Source organism: Chenopodium album, chromosome 18 (assembly GCF_948465745.1).
Source record: "Chenopodium album chromosome 18, dcCheAlbu1.1, whole genome shotgun sequence".
Lineage (NCBI taxonomy): Eukaryota > Viridiplantae > Streptophyta > Magnoliopsida > Caryophyllales > Amaranthaceae > Chenopodium > Chenopodium album.
In genome coordinates, this window is record NC_137851.1 from 9,073,677 (window position 1) to 9,092,049 (window position 18,373).

Genomic DNA, 18,373 nt, shown 5'->3' on the forward strand with positions numbered 1-18,373 from the left:
ACACATGTTTTAATTAGTATGTGAAGGAACTATGGAGTATGAAATAACACTTTGCAAACACCACAACTTCATATGGCCATAATATCCTATGCAATAGGGAATTTGATAATGATCAATTTGATTAATGTGTAGATCTTATCAAGGGCTATTGGAAATCATTAGGTTGAGTTGATTCAACTGAGCTTCGCTCCATCCCACCAATGAGGCTTATTATGACTAACTTAATTGTGATTGAAGTATACCCTAATTTAGATAGGTCTATCTAATGGGTTCGTTATCGCGTTGAACTTTAATTTGATTTATTCGGTTCAATTCAGCTCCAATCAGTTCAATTTATTTTAGTTAAGCTATATTCAGTTTAGTTTAGTTCACTTAAATTTAGCCCCAATCAATTCAATTCAGTTCAGTTTAGCTTAGTTGAGTAAATCAGAACATGCCCTAAGCGGGTTTAAGGCACAAGCAGCTAACCCCAAGTCCCCAATCCCATAGGATCTCCTTCAACAATCCAAGGCTAGAGTCACTCAATAAAACTACAAAGAGCAACACCTGAATGCTCACATCTACCACCACTCATCACCTCCTTTGCAGAGTTCTTCATCCCCTCCAATCTCTCTCCTCTCCAATGGCGCGCGCCATGACCCGCGCCATCCCATTTTCCCTAAAACCCACCTTCTCAAAACCCCGCTTTCTCACTTTTACACCACCCCATTTCAGAGCTAATCCCTCCCTAAAATCTTCACCCATTTCTGGGTTATTATGGGTAGGAAATGAATTTAGCAATGGCGGAGGATGGAGGGCTTTGAGAAGGCCTGGAATGAGTGTTTACTGCGGCGGTATCGGCGGCAGCGGTGTTGGTTTTGGGGGTGGGGAAAGAGGGTATAGGAAGGTTAGAAGGAAGGTTGTGAAGAATAAGAAGAAAGCTAAGGAGTTGGAGCTTAGTGTTAAGATTCTTATTGAAGAGGGTTTGCCCAATGACCCTGAAATTTTGGTAATTATCTGTTCTTTAAATCTATTTTAAAGGGTATTTTAATGATTCTCTTGTTAAATGTTAATTGCCTTTTCATTGATTGTAATTTTTTATGCTTTATAATGTTGAATGAGATATTTAATTAGTCTTATGATTGAATGTTATTGTTATGAATTATGACTGATGAGCAAAAGTTGAAAGGGGGTATTGTATTCATGTATCTTTCTTGCAATGTACAAGAAAATGTTGCTGGGGTAAGTCTTTGTAAGCGGTGTGTGTTAATGGTATGCATTTTTTTTAAAATGTAATTGCTCTTTACTTCGAGAGGATTGGCTAGAATCGTTGTGTGTGTTGTCAATTGAATAACTGTAATCTTGTAGAAGTTTTATTCTAGCCTATGTATTCAGAGCCGTGTTCTGAATTCTTGAACTAGCAAAGGGCTATCTTTTTATTGTTGTTGAAGCTTGGTTGAAGCTAGAGCTACTAAAGGTTGTATCATATCTAATAAGCTTCCATTAGCGCTAAAGCTCTACTAAAGTTTCATCTCCAATATATTGAACAAGGGGTACGTATTCAACAGAAATTTCATGATGATTTTTCTTATCAAGATTATATTTGCGTTTTTAAATTGAGTCATTCTTTTGAGCAGGAAGGGGGGATATTACGGTGCACAGGAAAGTTTGTTTTTTGAGACATAGCATGGTGTTTAAGATGAGGAAATTTGGAGTGTGAAACTGTTACTGATCACATGACTATATTGGGTATACCTAAAGGGCTAAAGGGGTGATCAAATCCTTCTGTTTGTGAGTTAGATTTTTACCATCATTTCCATCCTATCATGTATGCTAATCTTTATATGACAGTTGATTTGGTGATAATGACTAGAGCAGAATTGGTAAGCAATGTCATTCTGTTTCAAATAAGATGGGAAGAGAAGAGCTATACTTTGGTGGGTTAGTTTGGATGGGAAGACAAAGAGTTAAGATTGGGGATCTTGCTGAAAGGCTCATAATCCAATAGATCAGTTATTAAAAGGGGAATGAATTTAGATCAATGTTTTGGATCTAGTTATCTCTTCTAGTTTCTATATCATTACTCCAGATTCAAATTTGGTAGGTGGCAATTAATTGTGGTAATGAGAATGAATTTGTATGTAAATTTGTAAGGAAAAGTCCTATGCCATTGCCCATGTTAATGTTAGTTTACCTCAAAGTGTCTTTTATCTTCATACATTTTCATCACCATTCATTCGATTTTTTTGAAGGAAAACACATGTTTGTGATGGGGTTGCATTGCCATGGACATCAATGAAATACTTTCCTTGCAGAATTATATATAAATTGGTTCTCATTATCTACATTTCTTACGACTTACCAAACAGCTGTAAGATTTTCAATTGGTGACTGCAAGACCTGAGAGGAAAAGAAACCTTTTTTATTTATTTATTTTGTTTTTTAGTGGTTCTGAAGCTCTGCTTTGAATGCTTCACTTGCTTTGGAAAAGTATGTTGCGTGCCAATAAATGTCCACCTGCAAAGCTTAAATTTTTTTATCCTCTATCACTTTTGGGTGGAGGGAATATATGGTAATAGCCAGTTAGAATTCTTAGAAATTTCTGAACTCATGAAAATATGAAGTCATATTAAATCAGGCTGCTTCTTGCAAATTTTGCCTACATAGTCATGTTTATCATAATTATGATTTCTGGTTCTTTTGTCAGTTTATCCTTTTAATCCTTTTCATTTTGTAGAGTATTTCTGAAATGCTCAGGCTAAATGCTCCGATGGCAATGAAGTTGGCATTAGATGGACTGAACAGTTCAGATTACAAAACCAGAGATACAACAATAGATGATGTTGCTGGATATGAAACCATTGAGCTGTCTTTACTTCTATGCAATGATGAGTTCATTCGACAACTTAATAAAGATTGGAGGGATGAAGACCATGCCACTGATGTTCTATCAATGTCCCAACATATTCCAGAACTTAAGCTACCTATTGTAAGTGATGATAAATATAGCTTTTGAGTAAAATCTTTATGGAATTTCTTTTGACCAGTATGTTCTTGTTTCAGCTTATGTTAGGTGATATTGTGATTTCTGTCGAGACAGCTGCTAGGCAAGCAGAAGAACGTGGCCATACACTACTTGACGAGATACGTGTTCTTCTGGTTGGTTCTACTTTTGGTTCCTCCCCCATGATTTGACTGTGATGATTTTTGCCTTAAAATTTACTGTATGCTGAATGTGAATATGATTGGTAAAGTTTTTGCTTCTTGAGCTCTTCAAATTCACTGCTTCTGTAATGAACTAACATTGGAATTGTTTCCAAAATGCGATGATATTTTTGTCGAATCTTCTGGATATTTTGAGTTGTCAGAATGTTCACTATGCACATTTTGTTGATCCTGTGCACCCTAGACAACATTCTGTATGCAGGTTGATTTTGTGCCCCATTCCCTTTAGAAAAGAAAAAAAATTAATTGATCAAATAGGGGGGGGGGATGATGATAATGGAACAGCTCTCTCTTTTTCCTTTTGGCATTGATGTATGTTTCATTTAAAAGCATTAAATCTGTAAATCTTATGTTCCGATATTCTATGAGCTTAACTGGGATCATTTTCAGGTTCATGGCCTACTGCATCTTTTGGGTTTTGATCATGAACTAAGTGAAGAAGCAGAGGCGGAAATGGAAAAGGAGGAAGAACTACTTTTGAAAAATCTTGGCTGGGAAGGAAAAGGGTTAATAAAGAGTGCATGCGATGCAGAAAATAATGGGAGTCTTCAAGTTAAAGATTCTGATGGTAATTCTAATCTATTGCTTACCCTTTTTCCTGACAAATATGAGCATATCAGTCTGCATGAATGCATACTTTGTTCATTTTTGAATTTTCTTGTACTAGTCTGCAGTGATGAGAATCTTACACGCTGATTGCTAAAAGACAGGAAGAAAGAAGGCAGTCTTCGATTCTATAGACCGAAGTTCAAATATATTTTCTGTGACATGGATGGTGAGATTTATATTGCCACTTCAAATGTTATTTTTCTTTCTTAGTTTATCGTGGCTAATATTCTTCCTGAAATTCATAATGTATAAGGCACTCTGCTGAATAGCAAGAGTCAAATTTCTTCTGCAAATGCAAATGCTGTCAGGGAGGCATTGTCAAGGGGTGTTCAAGTGGTCATTGCCACCGGAAAAGTAAGAATTTATGTTTTTTAATTCCTCTATCTTTTGCATGTCTTTAAGTAACCTGTATCTGTCAACTGCATGTCTACAACATATTAGATGAGGCGTGTGATAATTAATAATACTAAAATGTTAAATATTGATATGGATAATTAAGGTGGAAATGTGGAATATATAATCTGCCTTCTAATCTTCAGCTGTTAGAGTGTTGTAGACACCTGATGACTCTTTACTGAGGTTTTTTTTTTCTTTTTTACATCTAATGTTGGCACTTGAGTATCTATTGGAGTAAAGGCCAAACTTAAGCCTTGCTACTGAAGTAACAATGGAAAAACATACGTTGAAGATGAATGTGCCTTAAAAGTGAGTGAGGCTAGGCCCTTGTGGCATTTTAAACCATACAGGCTTTATGCATTAATTTGCTCGACATTGCAGTATAATAGTATATACTTCCTTTGTTTCTCAATATATGCATCATATTCCTCTTTGGGATGTTTCACATTAGGTGCATCATTTCTTAGGTTTTATGTCCGAAATTACTATCTTGTCCTCAAAATAAGTGGGGTCCATCTCTCTACTTTTACTTTACATACCATAGTTAAAGCTTATCACATGAACAAATAAATTTAAATCTCTCCATTCTTTCTCCTCATTGGTTTGTGTGTCATTTCTCTATGATGCATCAATTGAGACAGAGGAAGTAGACATTGGATATTCATGATTTTCATCTGTAATTCTATATGGCTTTTCTATATCTTTTACACCTTAATCTTTTTGTTGGCTGGGTAATTTTGGGTTTTGCCCAGTAAATTCCATTCCATTTTGGACTTGGATTTGGCTTTTCAAGTTATGAATTTTATTGATGTCATGCTTGTAGGCTCGTCCTGGTGCCATAGACACATTGAAGACTGTTGATTTGGTTGGAAGAGATGGCATAGTCTCTGAATCATCACCAGGTGTTTTCTTACAGGTACACCTCAGTACTTGTCTCGATTTTATGGCATTCCTGCTGACATGCTGTAACTTTTGTTTGTTTATTCCTGTGAATATTTGTCATTTGTCAATTGAGAAACTTGTGTCAAGTGTTTACCTATTTTTCGCTAAATTGCAGTCTTTGGTGCATGGTCATATAAGTCCTGTTTTAGTTCCAGGCTATATAATATATGAGAAGACAAACGTGCCTCCACTTTCTCTGAGCTGACCAATCTTCAGAATAAATTAGAGTAGAATTTGTGTCGTAAAAGTATAAAAGTAGGCATATAAATAAAATGACCTTCAAACTTGATTGTCATTTGCAGGTAAATAAAAAAAGCTTATGTATTAAGATGTACTCTTACCTGAAAACAAAATGGAATTTACAATTTATTTCGTCTTTGCTGCCAAGTCAGGAAACCCTGTGTTCTCGTATTGGTGATATTAAATAGCTGTTCTGATTTCCGCCCAGGGATTGCTTGTTTATGGAATACAAGGCCGTGAAATTTTTAGAAGGAATTTAGACCCAGATTTTTGCAGGGAGGTATGAACTATCTTTCAAAGCTACCTCAAAAGTAACATAATCTGTTGTATACTTGCATTAGGTATTTGGAGGATTTTGATGATAATGAAAATGCTCTTTTCTTTCTAAAATTAGGCCTTCTCCTACTCTTGGGAGCACCAAATCCCTCTTGTTGCATTCTGCGGCGATCGTTGCTTAACATTGTTTGATCATCCACTTGTAGACTCACTCCATAGTGTATACCGTGAGCCAAAGGTACCTGGCAGTGATGTCAGCTTCTGTGTACAATATCATCCCCCGGGATTTATGTTTAAATTAAGTTTTTTGCTAGGGAAGCTGATATATATATATATTTTATTGAATTCCTGCAGGCGGAGACTATGGCTTCAGTTGATCAACTGTTGGCTGCTGCCGAAGTACAGGTAAGATACTTGAGCTTCCCATGAATCAGGCACTATGCACTAAAGATAAAACCTGGCATAGAATCATTGTAGGACTAATCAGAGAAGAAATGCTTTTGGCCACAAGAACTAGCTTATACGAAGTAGATGAGCAGGTCTATTGATGCATGCGGCATGGTGGGGGCTACATGTAATTGGTGCCTTGGGATGATGGGAAAGAAGCAAACTCAATAGTCTCATTATCCAGGCAACATGAGAAAACAACAATATCTAACCATCCGTGTAGCTAAATGAGATGTTTCTTGTAGATAAGTCACATATACTGTTTCAAATTTCCCTTTGGAAACTAGTCACGTATAATATTTTGGGAAGTTTGGAAAAGTTGGATTTAACAAAGATACTCTTATATTGAGTGTTGGTTAGAGAGTGTGGGAATGACCCAAATTGTTAACCATCATAATGGTTAAATAATATGACAATTATTTCTAGATGAAGGTAATGTCATAAGAATCTATAGCACCCGGTGTCATCCACGAAACTGACATAATTGCATGAATACTGTTATTAAATTTCTGGAAATAGTCAACTCTTGCCTTTGATCAATGTCTTCCAGATCTGTCTCACTTTCTGACTTTGAATAAGAGGCATGTACCTAGGCTATCTGCAGCTTACTTTAGTAATTAGAAACACTATACAAACTCAACTGTAGTTAGGGAATTCAGACAATTATCCCTTATTGTTTGAACGTTTTCTTTTTTGAGGCTGAACATGATTAACTACCATGAAAAAATCCACAGGATACAGCAAATTGCAGAAATTCTTTTCAATCGACACAGTTGTAAGCTGGCATTGATTATCCTGTGAAAAATACTCTAGAGAGGACATTCTCAATATTTCAATAAATCCATCACATCTTCTAGACATCATAGACCTTGGCTAGTTGTAGTGGACTGTGAGCTGGTGGAATATACAGTTTTATTTGTATCAGTCTAACTTGAATTGAATAGCACCTTTTCTCCAGAATCAGGAATAGAACCCAAGAAGTCCTGTTGCATGATAATCAACAGTCCTGGAAGATCAGTAAAATTCCATCATTTGTTGCCGCCACAGAATTTGAGTCTAGTTAAATTAGTGACCTGGCTAGGAAGAAAATGGTAGTTTCAGATTTGCTGTCTTTTATTCCCTTCGTTATACACTTGTACTAATCTTTTGACTCCTGCAGAAACTGGTGTTTTTAGACACTGCTGAGAGAGTGGAGACTGCAATAAGGCCATATTGGTCGGAAGCAGCCGGAAATCATGCTAGTGTTGTTCAAGCTATTCCAGACATGCTTGAACTTGTTCCCCATGGGACTTCAAAAGGAAATGGTGTGAAATGGCTGCTTCAACATCTGGGAGTATCAGCGGACGAGGTATGTCATCAATTTATCATTTTTCTATGCTATACAAACTTAAAAAGCCATCATCATGAGGTGTGTAAGGGGACTACCACTGCAAATCAACAATAAGTTTTTGTTTGAGGCTTTTTACTGGGAGCTTCTGATATTCAATCAAGTTGACCATAAATGGCAAGTACTTTTCACCTTTAGAAAACAAGTAACATGAAATAAAAATTTAGATAGGCTTTGATAAGGGCAACCCAGCCAAATTCAGAAGAGGCCACCCAAGTTCTAATTTTATGACTACTTGAATTTCACATCAGCGTATTTTTAGGGTGAAAAGAAGGAAGCCATAGTCTATAAATTATTTCACTTTAAGCTATCAGCTTTTACTTTCTAATTTCTATTACTACAGTACAGATGGTTCTTTTTTCTTAATGTTGTTGTCACAGAGCTAAATCATTTCAATTAATTATTTCTAGATTATGGCGATTGGTGATGGGGAAAACGATATTGAAATGCTCAAGTTGGCTAAACTTGGAATTGCTCTTAGTAATGGAGCAGAGAAGACAAAAGCCGTTGCTGATGTGATCGGTCTTAGCAATGATGAACACGGAGTTGCTGATGCCATCTATCGATATGCATTTTGAACTTCTTGATGAAGAACATAAGAATGATGGCATTATCTGCCATAACTTTCTATCCTTCACATTCCCATTTTTATGCTTCCTTCATAATATTGTTGTATTCATTCTTTGATTCCAACAAAAAAATAGTCCAATATACCTATTGCTAGGGTAACAGAAATACATATACATAATTTCATTGATTTAGGATGCCAAAGTTTTGTAATGTCACACTTGATAATTTTTTTGGCCGCGTCAACCTTGAAATGAATACATTTTCCCCAATGAATTTTATCTAACTTTTGGTCATTGCATTCTATATGAACCTCACTCGAGGCTGCTGTCTCTTGTACTTGAAACTTCGAAATCTTGATCAAAGTTAGACTATTGTCAATCTCTAAAGAAAGATGAACCTGATAGCAATGCACCTTCTCCAAAGAAAAATAGTACATTGAACTGGAAGTAATCATGTTGCAGAATAATGTATAATAGTATATATACTACTTCTGTTCTTTTTAGTAACAACATTTTTACACTGAAAAAATGTGCATTGGCAAACATGAAACTTCAAATGTTGCGACTGACAAAGAATGAAGTATATGGGAGAAGTTACATTTTGATCAACTCAAGTCTTGAGCATTACACCAAATTATAATCGTCCATTGTGTACAGAGGCTTTTGATGTCAAAACAAAAAAGCATTACCAATCCCAGCAACACGATAGGCATGCCTAGCAAAATAACATCAAAAATCATCTTCTGTAGTTTAACTAAACTTTACAACAAAGGCTGGTATTGACAGGCCAATTTTATCCTTCACAATAAACTTCTAGTTTACGATGGTACCATCACAAAACATGCTTAATCAGATTACTTCATACAGGATGTTTTCACTTGGAGAATCTGATAGCAATTTTTGACGCAAGCTCAATTATTCATATTTGGAAGCATCATATTTTGCATGTCTTGTAGCACATTCCAGAATAGTTTTGTCAGCGGTAATGAAGTAAGAAGAAATGGTTGCTGCACACAGAAATTATGTTCGTCACAAATTGTACAATAGGGCGTAAACAAAAATAGCTATAGTACTAGTAGTACAACAAACTGCACCTATCCTTTTAAAGTTAAAATGTTACAGCAAAAAACACTATCCTTTCTTCTTTGTCAATATTAAGTGATATTATAATCCTTGTTAACTGTTTCTCATACATGCCACAGAAATGAGGTGTGAAGTGTTTGATTCAAAGGACCAAGGAATCTACTAAACTAGACAGATATATGAGATAATATATCACAATTATAAAGCTAGATGAACATTAAAAATGAAAATTTAATAGGTTAAATAATACATTATACTCAACATTTGGAAAATGTAAAATGATTTGAGATGCAAAGCTAGAGATAAACAATTATTTAACAAGTATTACCTGCAGATATAAGGAGTGCCTGTGCACTATAATTAAGGTTGGCCTTTGCCCATGGGTTGACTCGACAACCACCTATCTGTAATTTTGAAAGAGGTACAAAATCAACAACACAAAAAAATTGATACGCACGAAACCACATTATATATGCACTGTTTACTTTGTATAACCAATTGAGGCATCCCATGCCCATTGTCATGTCTAGGTTCAACATAAGGGATCAGGAGGAGGGATTTTGAAGGGTGTTAATCCGGTGGACTGTACCAGACATAGTAAAAGTGCTTCAGAAAAAAATGCTTCCAGTAAATCTAGAGTATTTAACAATTATAGTGATTCTTAACCAAGTCTTACAGCTAACTGCCTTAATAACACTTCCTAAATCCAAAGCTCATAATAAAACTCCAATAATATTCTTATTGGAAAAAAGTGAGAAAGAGAGGGTGGGGACTTGGAGGGCTACCAAGGAGAGCTCATATTCAGCTCACCTCAGTGCAGTGCAGTGCAGTGCAGCGCAGCTTAGCTACATGAGTGAATGTGTGATTGAGTGAATGCGTGCGTCCATGAGTGAGTACAAACTATGTGATTTAGTTTATGCATGAATAATGAACGTGTGCGTCCATGAGTGACGAACAAACCAGAATAGAGATGTGCACCTTCATGAGTGACTGAGATTGTGAATGCTTGAGTGAGTGATTAATTTAGTGAATGCTTGAGTGAGTGATTGTGTGAGCAGTGTGTTGCAATGAGTAGTGACATGTGAGTAGTGAGAGTGTGAAAGTGTGTGAGTTAGCTTCGTGTGTGCACTACTGTGAGTGTGTGAGCAAGTGAGTATGTTAGTGTGTGAGCAAACTAAATGGAATCATGAGTAAACAATGTCCAACAGAAATTGAGTGATCATTCACAATGTGTAAACAATGTGTGAGTGAATGAGTGTGAGTGAGCAAGTGTGCGAGCTAGTGAGTGATTGTGATTGAACAATGGAGTGAGTGTGTGAGAGGCAGTGAGTGAGACTGAGTTTATGTGAGAGGTTGTGAGTGAGACAGTCTGTGAGCAAGTGAGTGAAAGTGAGTTTGTGTAAGTAAAAGCAACATTACAGCAACATGGCAGAGCAGACTAGTGCAGCATCACCAACAAGTATGCAAACCATTGTAGCAACAGCAGATGTGGAGCAGTAGCAGCACACCACACACAAACATGAACCCATATGTAATTTTAAGTCAAATGACACCAAAACAACAACTAGCAGACCAACAAAGCAAGAACAAACAGCAGTTATAAACCAATATACAAGTAATAACTCAATAGCAGTAGAAAAATGCATTAAATTTTAAAGCAGGATACATGGTTCTAGAATTCAAATATGCACAGAAGATCCACCTAAATCTATTACTCAACAAATTAAAAAAAAAAAAAAAAGAGGCACAACAGATCCACTTGTTCTATGACTTTACAAATTCATAAAAAAAACAGGCACATCAGTTAGAATCCACCTTATAGGTTATGGAACCATTGAGGCGGCAACCGCTTACGACTACCTCTCCGAAGATGCGGCCCGCCATCACCACGTGGCACGTCATCATCACCATCATCGTAGCAATTATCACTGCTACCATCGACTTCTATAATCATATTTTTTTATACCACAATTTAAGCTCTTCCGCGCATGACTCAAGATAATCGTGTCCGTTAGAGCCACGATTATCGACAAATCGAATTTGATGATAAAAAACTTTGAGTTTGTTTCCATCCAAGATCTAGTCAGGTTCGACTTGGTCGAATTGTTTTGCAACAAGATGTGGTTTATGATGAACCATAAAGTTGTTGCAAAAGATTGGGCCAAGTCGAGTTACGAAGCGTTTATCCTGTTTAAGCTCATTTGGAAGCACCCAATTGGCATAGGGTGTCCAGCAACTGTTTAAGCTCCACAGTGATATTTGCTGGACACCCTATGCCAATTGGGTGCTTCCAGATGAGCTTAAACAGGATAAACGCTTCGTAATTCGACTTGGCCCAATCTTTTGCAACAACTTTATGGTTCATCATAAACCACATTTTGTTGCAAAACAATTCGACCAAGTCGAACCCGACTAGATCTTGGATGGAAACAAACTCAAAGTTTTTGATCATTATATTCGATTTGTCGATAATCGTGGCTCTAATGGACACGATTATCTTGAGTCATACAAGGAAGAGCTTAAATTGTGGGATAAAAAAATATGTTATGATTGCTATTGTTACTGCTATAGAGTTATTACTTGTATATTGGTTTAGAACTGCTATTGTTACTGCTTTAGAGTTATTACTTGTATATTGGTTTAGAACTGCTATTGTTACTGCTGCTAACAAAGTAGTCTTTATCAATATGATTTTTTAACAAAGTAGTCTTTATCAATATGATTTTTTAACAAAGTAGTCTTTATCAATATGATTTTTGAACATGTATTACATGGAGACTCTTTAGGATATGGTAAAGCAGTAATGGCTAAGAGAGACTGATCTCAGACTTTCAAGCCCAAATTGCAAAGAAATGACTATATAATTCCTACGGCTCAGCTTTAGTTCTATTCTTAATTTTTCTCAAGCGAAGATGGTTATCAAATTCTCACTGGAATAAGGATTTCAGAATACATCCACTACTAGAATAGATGAGATGGGCTTAGAGTATATACGCAACCACAAAACTTCTTTACAGGATCCAGGACTCTCACTTTGGTAGGTGGGAAACAAGATAAGTGATGGCTATTAGTTTACCACCTAAATTCTAGACAACCATCTCTCTGGAAGATCTATTCGCTCTATCAACAAGTTAATATTGAACTGGACATAGTGTAGTATAGAGAATTAGCACTCAATATTTAGTCTTGCATATTGCCCAGATTAGATATATATTTTGTTGTGATCAATGTCTTCCTCAATAATGAATGCACTACCTTATTCTATGTTATTCATTGCTCATTGTACATACACCCTACTATCAAGATAAGCTTCAAGCTCACAAGATTATAATTTTAACATCTTTTGATTCCATTTTTCGACACGAACCCAATAAAAAATATCATTGCCCCATATGCAGATAAACAGATAAAGAAAATTCCCCATCATATGTTCTAAAAAATTCACTAAGGGCATATATATGATCATTGATGTTTCAGTTTTTTCGGGTTCAATTCTAAACGCTTCTGGGTTTTCAAGTATACATAATATAATTCACCCACTAACTTAATTTCATGAAACTAACAACATACAAAAACTTGAAAATTCCACTAAAATAACAAATTAAACAACAAAAAATGAAGACAATTATGAATTTAAACACATACCACGGTAACAGTAGCAATAACAGAAGCAATTGCTGCCGCTTTAAATCCAGCTCGAGTTGCCTCTACCAAAATAAACCCAGAAAAAAAAAAAACGCAAAATTACTCACCCATATAAACAATTGAAATTCATAATAAATAAAATAAAAATTGAAATTTATTAATCAATTAAAAACCCAAATCAAGAAAAAGATGAAGAATAAGATCCGAGAATACCTCGAGCACATTCGGCTTTGATTTGATGGGGTTCAAGAGGAGCAGGAATCAATATAGATTGGCTGATGTTGTTGTTGATGATGGAGTTATTTTTTTGACCAGTAATTGCGCTTAGAATTCCCATTTTTGTCTCTCTTATTACAGAAATTCGATTTCTTCTGTTGTAGCGGATGAACTGCCAAAGGTTGAATTTGGTTTATATGTTCTCAGTTTCTCACCTTTGGAAGGTGAATTGTATTTGTTCATTAATCATTCCCAATTTCCCATGGATGGCCAATTTCGGTGGGCTGGTATGACCAAATGTTATACTACTCGGGTTAAATAATAGGCCGCATCTCTATTTTTGATTTGTAACTAATTATGACAGTTTCTTGATGTATTATAACTTATGTATTAATTGATAACTAATGCATGGCTTAATGCGCGTCTTAATATATTGTTTAAGACATGTCTTACTAAACTGTTTCGGCCTCATATCTCTTGATAACATTTGGCAGTTCATGAATTTGTTACTTAATGCATTGTTTAATGAACGACTATGCATTGTTTAATGAACAACTAAAGCATTGTTTGGAAAATATAGTGATATATTAGGAGTACTATCTTTTATATATGAGAAACTCCTCATATGATGAATGAAAGTGGAGAGATGAAACATAATTTCTATCTTATCACTTTGGCAGAGTTATTATCAGGTGTCCATTTTCACATAATCACAAATACTTTTATACATTGAATTATAATAATCTTACAAGTTATTGTAATTGTTCTTCGTTGTATCTCCTGAGTAATTTCCGTGATACACGGTTGTTGTATATGGTCGGAATTATACTTTTGGAAAAATGATCATGTTCATTCCTCAAAGATTTTTCCAATAATTTCAATTCCATTTCTTTATGACCCTTGTTTACTAGAAAATTCCCAACAAATATTACACTTTTGTACCAATGATTAATAAAACTTGTTTATCATGGAGATAAACTTATATTTTCTCTACTTTTGATCGATTTAAAGGTTATTCCCTTAAGTTTTAATGATACAAATACAATACGAGGGTCCAAAGAAACTCGGTTGTAGTACTAAAATAGTAAAATCCACAACTATTACATTGATATGGTATAATTGTATAATATTAGGTTTTCAAGGTTGATTATGATTCTTAAGCTTAAGAAAATTGGATATTTTTTTTTTCAAGTCCACAAATGAAATTGATAAGAATAGATCTTGAATACCTCTCCTCAAGATTTTATGTAGTCCCATGGTTGGTGTTCATTGGTAAAAAAGTACTAGAACAATAATTCTAATTCCACATTTCATTTTAAAATCACTTTTTTCCAATTGAATATAATACATAAGGATGTACTTGTATTAACAAACTTGGAGCCTAATGTGGGTTAGTTATTTCGTGTTGGATGTTGGAGTCAAGGCCAACTATTAGACAGGTTTTATAGTTAATTATGTAATCGATTAACGAGTTGGATTTATAGAACATGTACTTGCTATTCTTGATAAAAGTCTAGTTAAAGTATGATAAGATTAACTTCAACCTCTTTTCTAAATTGGAAAGATATACTGTATAAGTAACCTTGATTGTGTTTTTTTTTTTTTTTTTTTTTTTTGCATATCTAACATACGGAGTATTAGACATTTAGGAGATCTAAATACAAGAACTTGAAATAAAAAATCCGAGTAACATAGATTTATAGCACCGTTCCCCTGGCCAGCTTGAGAAGTTCGTCTTACAAAGGTCTGATTACTCTAACAAGACAGAGACTGAACCACCAAAACTAAGGTCACTTGATTTGATCAATGCGTAGTATAATTTTCAAACAACTGACCATGACAGAATTGATCATATGTAAATATGTAATCCTTCTTGAATAACTGTATTACTTGAATTCAGATTTCACAGAATTATCACATACCTCTCACATTCAAGCATTATAGAAGACTGTCGATTTTGCTAGGAACCCTCTCCTTATCATTAATTCAATTAATTAACCTTGACAATATGAAAGGCTTGATAGCCATTTAAATAAATAGGCATTTGCAGAATTACAATTATTATTCCATATTTGAAAACATAAGCCGCTGTATGGATCAACCATCTCCAAGATCAATGCAAACAGTTCATACAAAAAAATTAACACAAATTCTTCAAGGGAAAAAGCACAAAGGATAATAAATAGTTCACGATAGAAAGCCAATCCCCAGTATATAGAGAAGCAAATCCACACCAAGCTCCTTTGTGTACATCAAATATGTAATTATCAACCTACACAGAAGATTTCAACCTTATTCAGAAAAAGCAAATTGAGAATGAGACATGATAAATAACAGATTTTATACTAGTATTATACTCTTTCCATTTCACAAAGGAGTTCGAAATTGACTTTGACATGATTTATTAAGAGTAAATTGTCAGTGGAACTCTCAGTTGAATAAAATAGAGGAGCATCGTCTTTTTAACAACATTTCAATTTGGCTACAAGGAACTTCATTGTGACACGGAGGGAATTTATTATCAACAAAGATGCAACGAAAGCCGGGGATAAGAACGACATATGTTATTCACAAAAACTTAATCTCCATATTTGTAGTTATGTCATTGTGCAATTGATGTTAATACAAATTGCCAAAATTAAAAGACTTCAGCATGGAAATATGACTATACATGGTAGATAGTTGTATTTCACATGATCACATTGACATAAAAGTATATTATGTACTTAAAATTAGCACATACTCAGGTAACAAGGATTGGACATACCAAACTATTTAGAGACCCTGCTCAATGAGATAATCACCCAGCCTTTCAACAATCATGTTGCACTGACCAGGAGTCACCGGTTCATCATATATACCAATAACAAAGGCCATTCCGGTCTTCTTCACACAAATGCCACCTGCACCCTGTAGTATGTATGATAAAGAAACAATAAGGACCAGCTTAAAAATGATACACTCTGTAACTGAAGCACAGCTAGATGTCTCACATAATGTACACACAATACTTCAACTAATTGAAGATGCCTCTCTACTACTATGGAACACAAAAAGTAGTGACACAAAGAGCGAAAATGAGTATCACTATATTGATGTGTTGTTACAAACACAGTTACTGCAATCAGGGGCCTTGAATGAGGAGAGAATTATGCCAGGCATGTAAAAGATATAGTACCTCGAGGCTGAAGGAAGGGCAACCAAACAAAAATTCAAGATTAATCAATCCCATTTGACCACATTCTTGATATTACGAATAATAATATCAGATTGACTAGCCCATATTGACATTACACTATGAAAGACCTACCGAAAGAATCATAAACAAGGAGATACAAGGGGCAACCTTCATGCCCAAAAAAAAAAAAAAAAAAAAAAAAAAAAAAAAAAAAAAAGAAAAGAAAGGCTAGGTCCTGACCATAGAATTTTCCCACCCAATCAAACTCCAAAATTATTTTGCAAATTGCCTTGATTATCGTACATTCCACTTTTCACAAACAAAAACCATATAGTCCCTTCGTCCCTAAATTACATTCCTACTTCTAGCATTTATTCCTCACATAATAGAGAGAAGTAGGAATGTAATTTAGGGATGGAGGGAGTACAAGAGACATTCCTTAAAGGACTGCATGCAGGTATAGCAAAGCAATTATTCATGTTTCGGTTCACTTAGGAAACGAAACCATGGAATAGTGGATAGAGATACAGGCACACATAACAAACTAAGCAAGGGGAACCATCAAGCAAGTAACAACATCGACCCGAAAATGGTTCCAGAACAATCAATCATTACCTTCTTGCCACGGATAACAGCCCCAGGTTCCCCTTGAATAACCATGTACTTGGTTCCACCAAGGTAAAGCCCGGTGGGTGCGAGGGTTCCAGGCTCATCAAAATCCTTGGAAATAGCAGCGATTTCATCTGGTTTGAACTGCAATATCAAGAAACATAAAGCATATGAGCACAATAAAAAATCAAACTCCATAAATGTATATTTTCACAATTTCACGTCATCAACAAAATAATGCCACTCTTCCCTAAATTCTACTAAAACTACTCACAAGATCTCATCATTTTATCAACTCCTAAATATCACACAATTCTTTTAATGAATCAGTGGTCATAATCAACCCTAAATTCCACTATTATTCACTGAAATCATCAACAAAAGAAATACAAAATCAGCACACAATTAAGCTCAAACCCAGAAAACAACCAATTAATAGTTAAAAATTAGAACCAAAATTACTAATCAAAATTAAAACCGACCCATCAAAGGAATCGATGAAACAAAAAATACCCAGATGATAAAAACATCAGATCAAGCAAAATCAATCAAACCCACATGAAATTAACCACCAACTAGATCTATGAATCAGATTAAATTCCCAAAAAAATTAAATTGATGAATAATATACCTGAGGAAAATTGGCACTTTGAGCCCAGACGCTGCCGTCAAGACCGAGAATAGCGGCGGCGGAGAGGTGGTTATTGGTGCCCTCGATCTCGCACATCAAATGGTCATCGACGTAAGTTTGCCACGACATTTTTGCTCTTCTTCTTGACTAGAGCAGATTCAGTGAAAGAGAGGAGAGAGAAAGAGTGTGTGATAGAGAGAGAAATGACGAAATGTGGAAGAAGTAGGTAGATGGGAGGAACAGAGGAAGGGTAATTTTGGTCTTTTTTAGATTGGGCTCTGAGGTACTATGGCCTATGATTTTCTGTATTTTTTTTTTTCCTAATAATAATTTTTGGGTAATAATATAAAAAAATTAATAATAAAAAAACCCTATTATTACAAGCTTTTGAGATTATTTTTGTTGTATTCATAAATTTTGAAGTTAATAGTATCAATTATCAAATTTGTTAGAGCTCTCTTTAGCCACTTGATAAAAAAATTAATTGGTTGATTAACGCAATAATGATATGATGTTGATGGTGCAGTTAGCTTGATGGTGGTCGGCCATTCTTTGATTAATGAGTCTCTAATCTATATTTTTTGTTTCATATATATTACGTATTAGTTGTGTGTCAGATTCAATTGTTGGCTGACATTAATATAATGGTCTTATGGTTTTAAATTCAAAATTAAAAAACTTGTTAATTTCAATTTAAAACAAAATGTGGTATACTTTCTTTTTAGGATATGGTACTCGGACCAAATCATACGAACATTACGGAGTAATATGTATAGACGTATAGTAATTACTTTAGTGCTTAAAATGGAATTGACAAGCGGTTTTCCATCTTTTCAATTTTTCATGACCTATATTATTTTGTTTTGAGAAGTGGATAATCCATTTTCAGAAGATGACCATTACGGAGTACGGAGTACCATTTAAGATTTGTAGTAGCCACG

The 18,373-nt window shown here is 35.0% G+C and overlaps 3 protein-coding genes across 5 annotated transcripts; 1 reads left to right on the forward strand and 2 right to left on the reverse strand.

Annotated features, from left to right (window-relative positions):
- The first annotated feature begins 491 nt into the window (after nt 1–491).
- LOC145591417 (endoribonuclease YBEY, chloroplastic-like) lies at nt 492–8,376 on the forward strand. 2 transcript variants are annotated; one of them, XM_081647858.1, is made up of 12 exons: nt 493–988; nt 2,717–2,968; nt 3,043–3,138; nt 3,595–3,772; nt 3,911–3,979; nt 4,067–4,167; nt 5,033–5,125; nt 5,600–5,671; nt 5,786–5,905; nt 6,022–6,072; nt 7,274–7,462; nt 7,912–8,376. In XM_081647858.1, the coding sequence occupies exons 1-12, from the start codon at nt 551–553 to the stop codon at nt 8,077–8,079; spliced, it is 1,827 nt and encodes a 608-aa protein (XP_081503984.1). In that variant the 5' UTR covers nt 493–550; the 3' UTR covers nt 8,080–8,376. The 2 variants fall into 2 exon arrangements, with proteins under 2 accessions (XP_081503985.1, XP_081503984.1); XM_081647859.1 differs by lacking the exons at nt 7,274–7,462; nt 7,912–8,376 and adding an exon at nt 7,073–7,099 and having other exon boundaries at nt 492–988.
- Nucleotides 8,377–8,526: 150 nt separating this feature from the next.
- LOC145591418 (early nodulin-93-like) lies at nt 8,527–13,266 on the reverse strand. The gene is made up of 4 exons (XM_081647860.1): nt 13,012–13,266; nt 12,799–12,860; nt 9,482–9,557; nt 8,527–9,077 (listed from the first exon to the last, which is right to left on the reverse strand). The coding sequence occupies exons 1-4, from the start codon at nt 13,133–13,135 to the stop codon at nt 8,986–8,988; spliced, it is 354 nt and encodes a 117-aa protein (XP_081503986.1). The 5' UTR covers nt 13,136–13,266; the 3' UTR covers nt 8,527–8,985.
- A 1,737-nt stretch (nt 13,267–15,003) lies between these two features.
- Nucleotides 15,004–17,672, reverse strand: LOC145591419 (profilin Sal k 4.0101). 2 transcript variants are annotated; one of them, XM_081647863.1, is made up of 4 exons: nt 17,433–17,672; nt 16,808–16,945; nt 15,782–15,924; nt 15,004–15,305 (listed from the first exon to the last, which is right to left on the reverse strand). In XM_081647863.1, the coding sequence occupies exons 1-3, from the start codon at nt 17,559–17,561 to the stop codon at nt 15,790–15,792; spliced, it is 402 nt and encodes a 133-aa protein (XP_081503989.1). In that variant the 5' UTR covers nt 17,562–17,672; the 3' UTR covers nt 15,004–15,305; nt 15,782–15,789. The 2 variants fall into 2 exon arrangements, with proteins under 2 accessions (XP_081503989.1, XP_081503988.1); XM_081647862.1 differs by having other exon boundaries at nt 15,004–15,286; nt 17,433–17,670.
- Nucleotides 17,673–18,373: the final 701 nt, after the last annotated feature.

Coding starts and splice junctions, on each gene's coding strand:
- LOC145591418 (XM_081647860.1), bottom strand. CDS start 13,135: ATGGGAATTCTAAGCGCAATTACTGGTCAAAAAAATAACTCCATCATC. Junction 12,861..13,011: donor CAAAGCCGAATGTGCTCGAG/GTATTCTCGGAT, acceptor TTATTTTGGTAG/AGGCAACTCGAGCTGGATTT. Junction 9,558..12,798: donor TTATTGCTACTGTTACCGTG/GTATGTGTTTAA, acceptor TCAAAATTACAG/ATAGGTGGTTGTCGAGTCAA.
- LOC145591419 (XM_081647863.1), bottom strand. CDS start 17,561: ATGTCGTGGCAAACTTACGTCGATGACCATTTGATGTGCGAGATCGAG. Junction 16,946..17,432: donor AAAGTGCCAATTTTCCTCAG/GTATATTATTCA, acceptor TTGATATTGCAG/TTCAAACCAGATGAAATCGC. Junction 15,925..16,807: donor CTGTTATCCGTGGCAAGAAG/GTAATGATTGAT, acceptor TACATACTACAG/GGTGCAGGTGGCATTTGTGT.
- LOC145591417 (XM_081647858.1), top strand. CDS start 551: ATGCTCACATCTACCACCACTCATCACCTCCTTTGCAGAGTTCTTCAT. Junction 3,773..3,910: donor TCAAGTTAAAGATTCTGATG/GTAATTCTAATC, acceptor GATTGCTAAAAG/ACAGGAAGAAAGAAGGCAGT. Junction 5,672..5,785: donor ACCCAGATTTTTGCAGGGAG/GTATGAACTATC, acceptor TTCTAAAATTAG/GCCTTCTCCTACTCTTGGGA.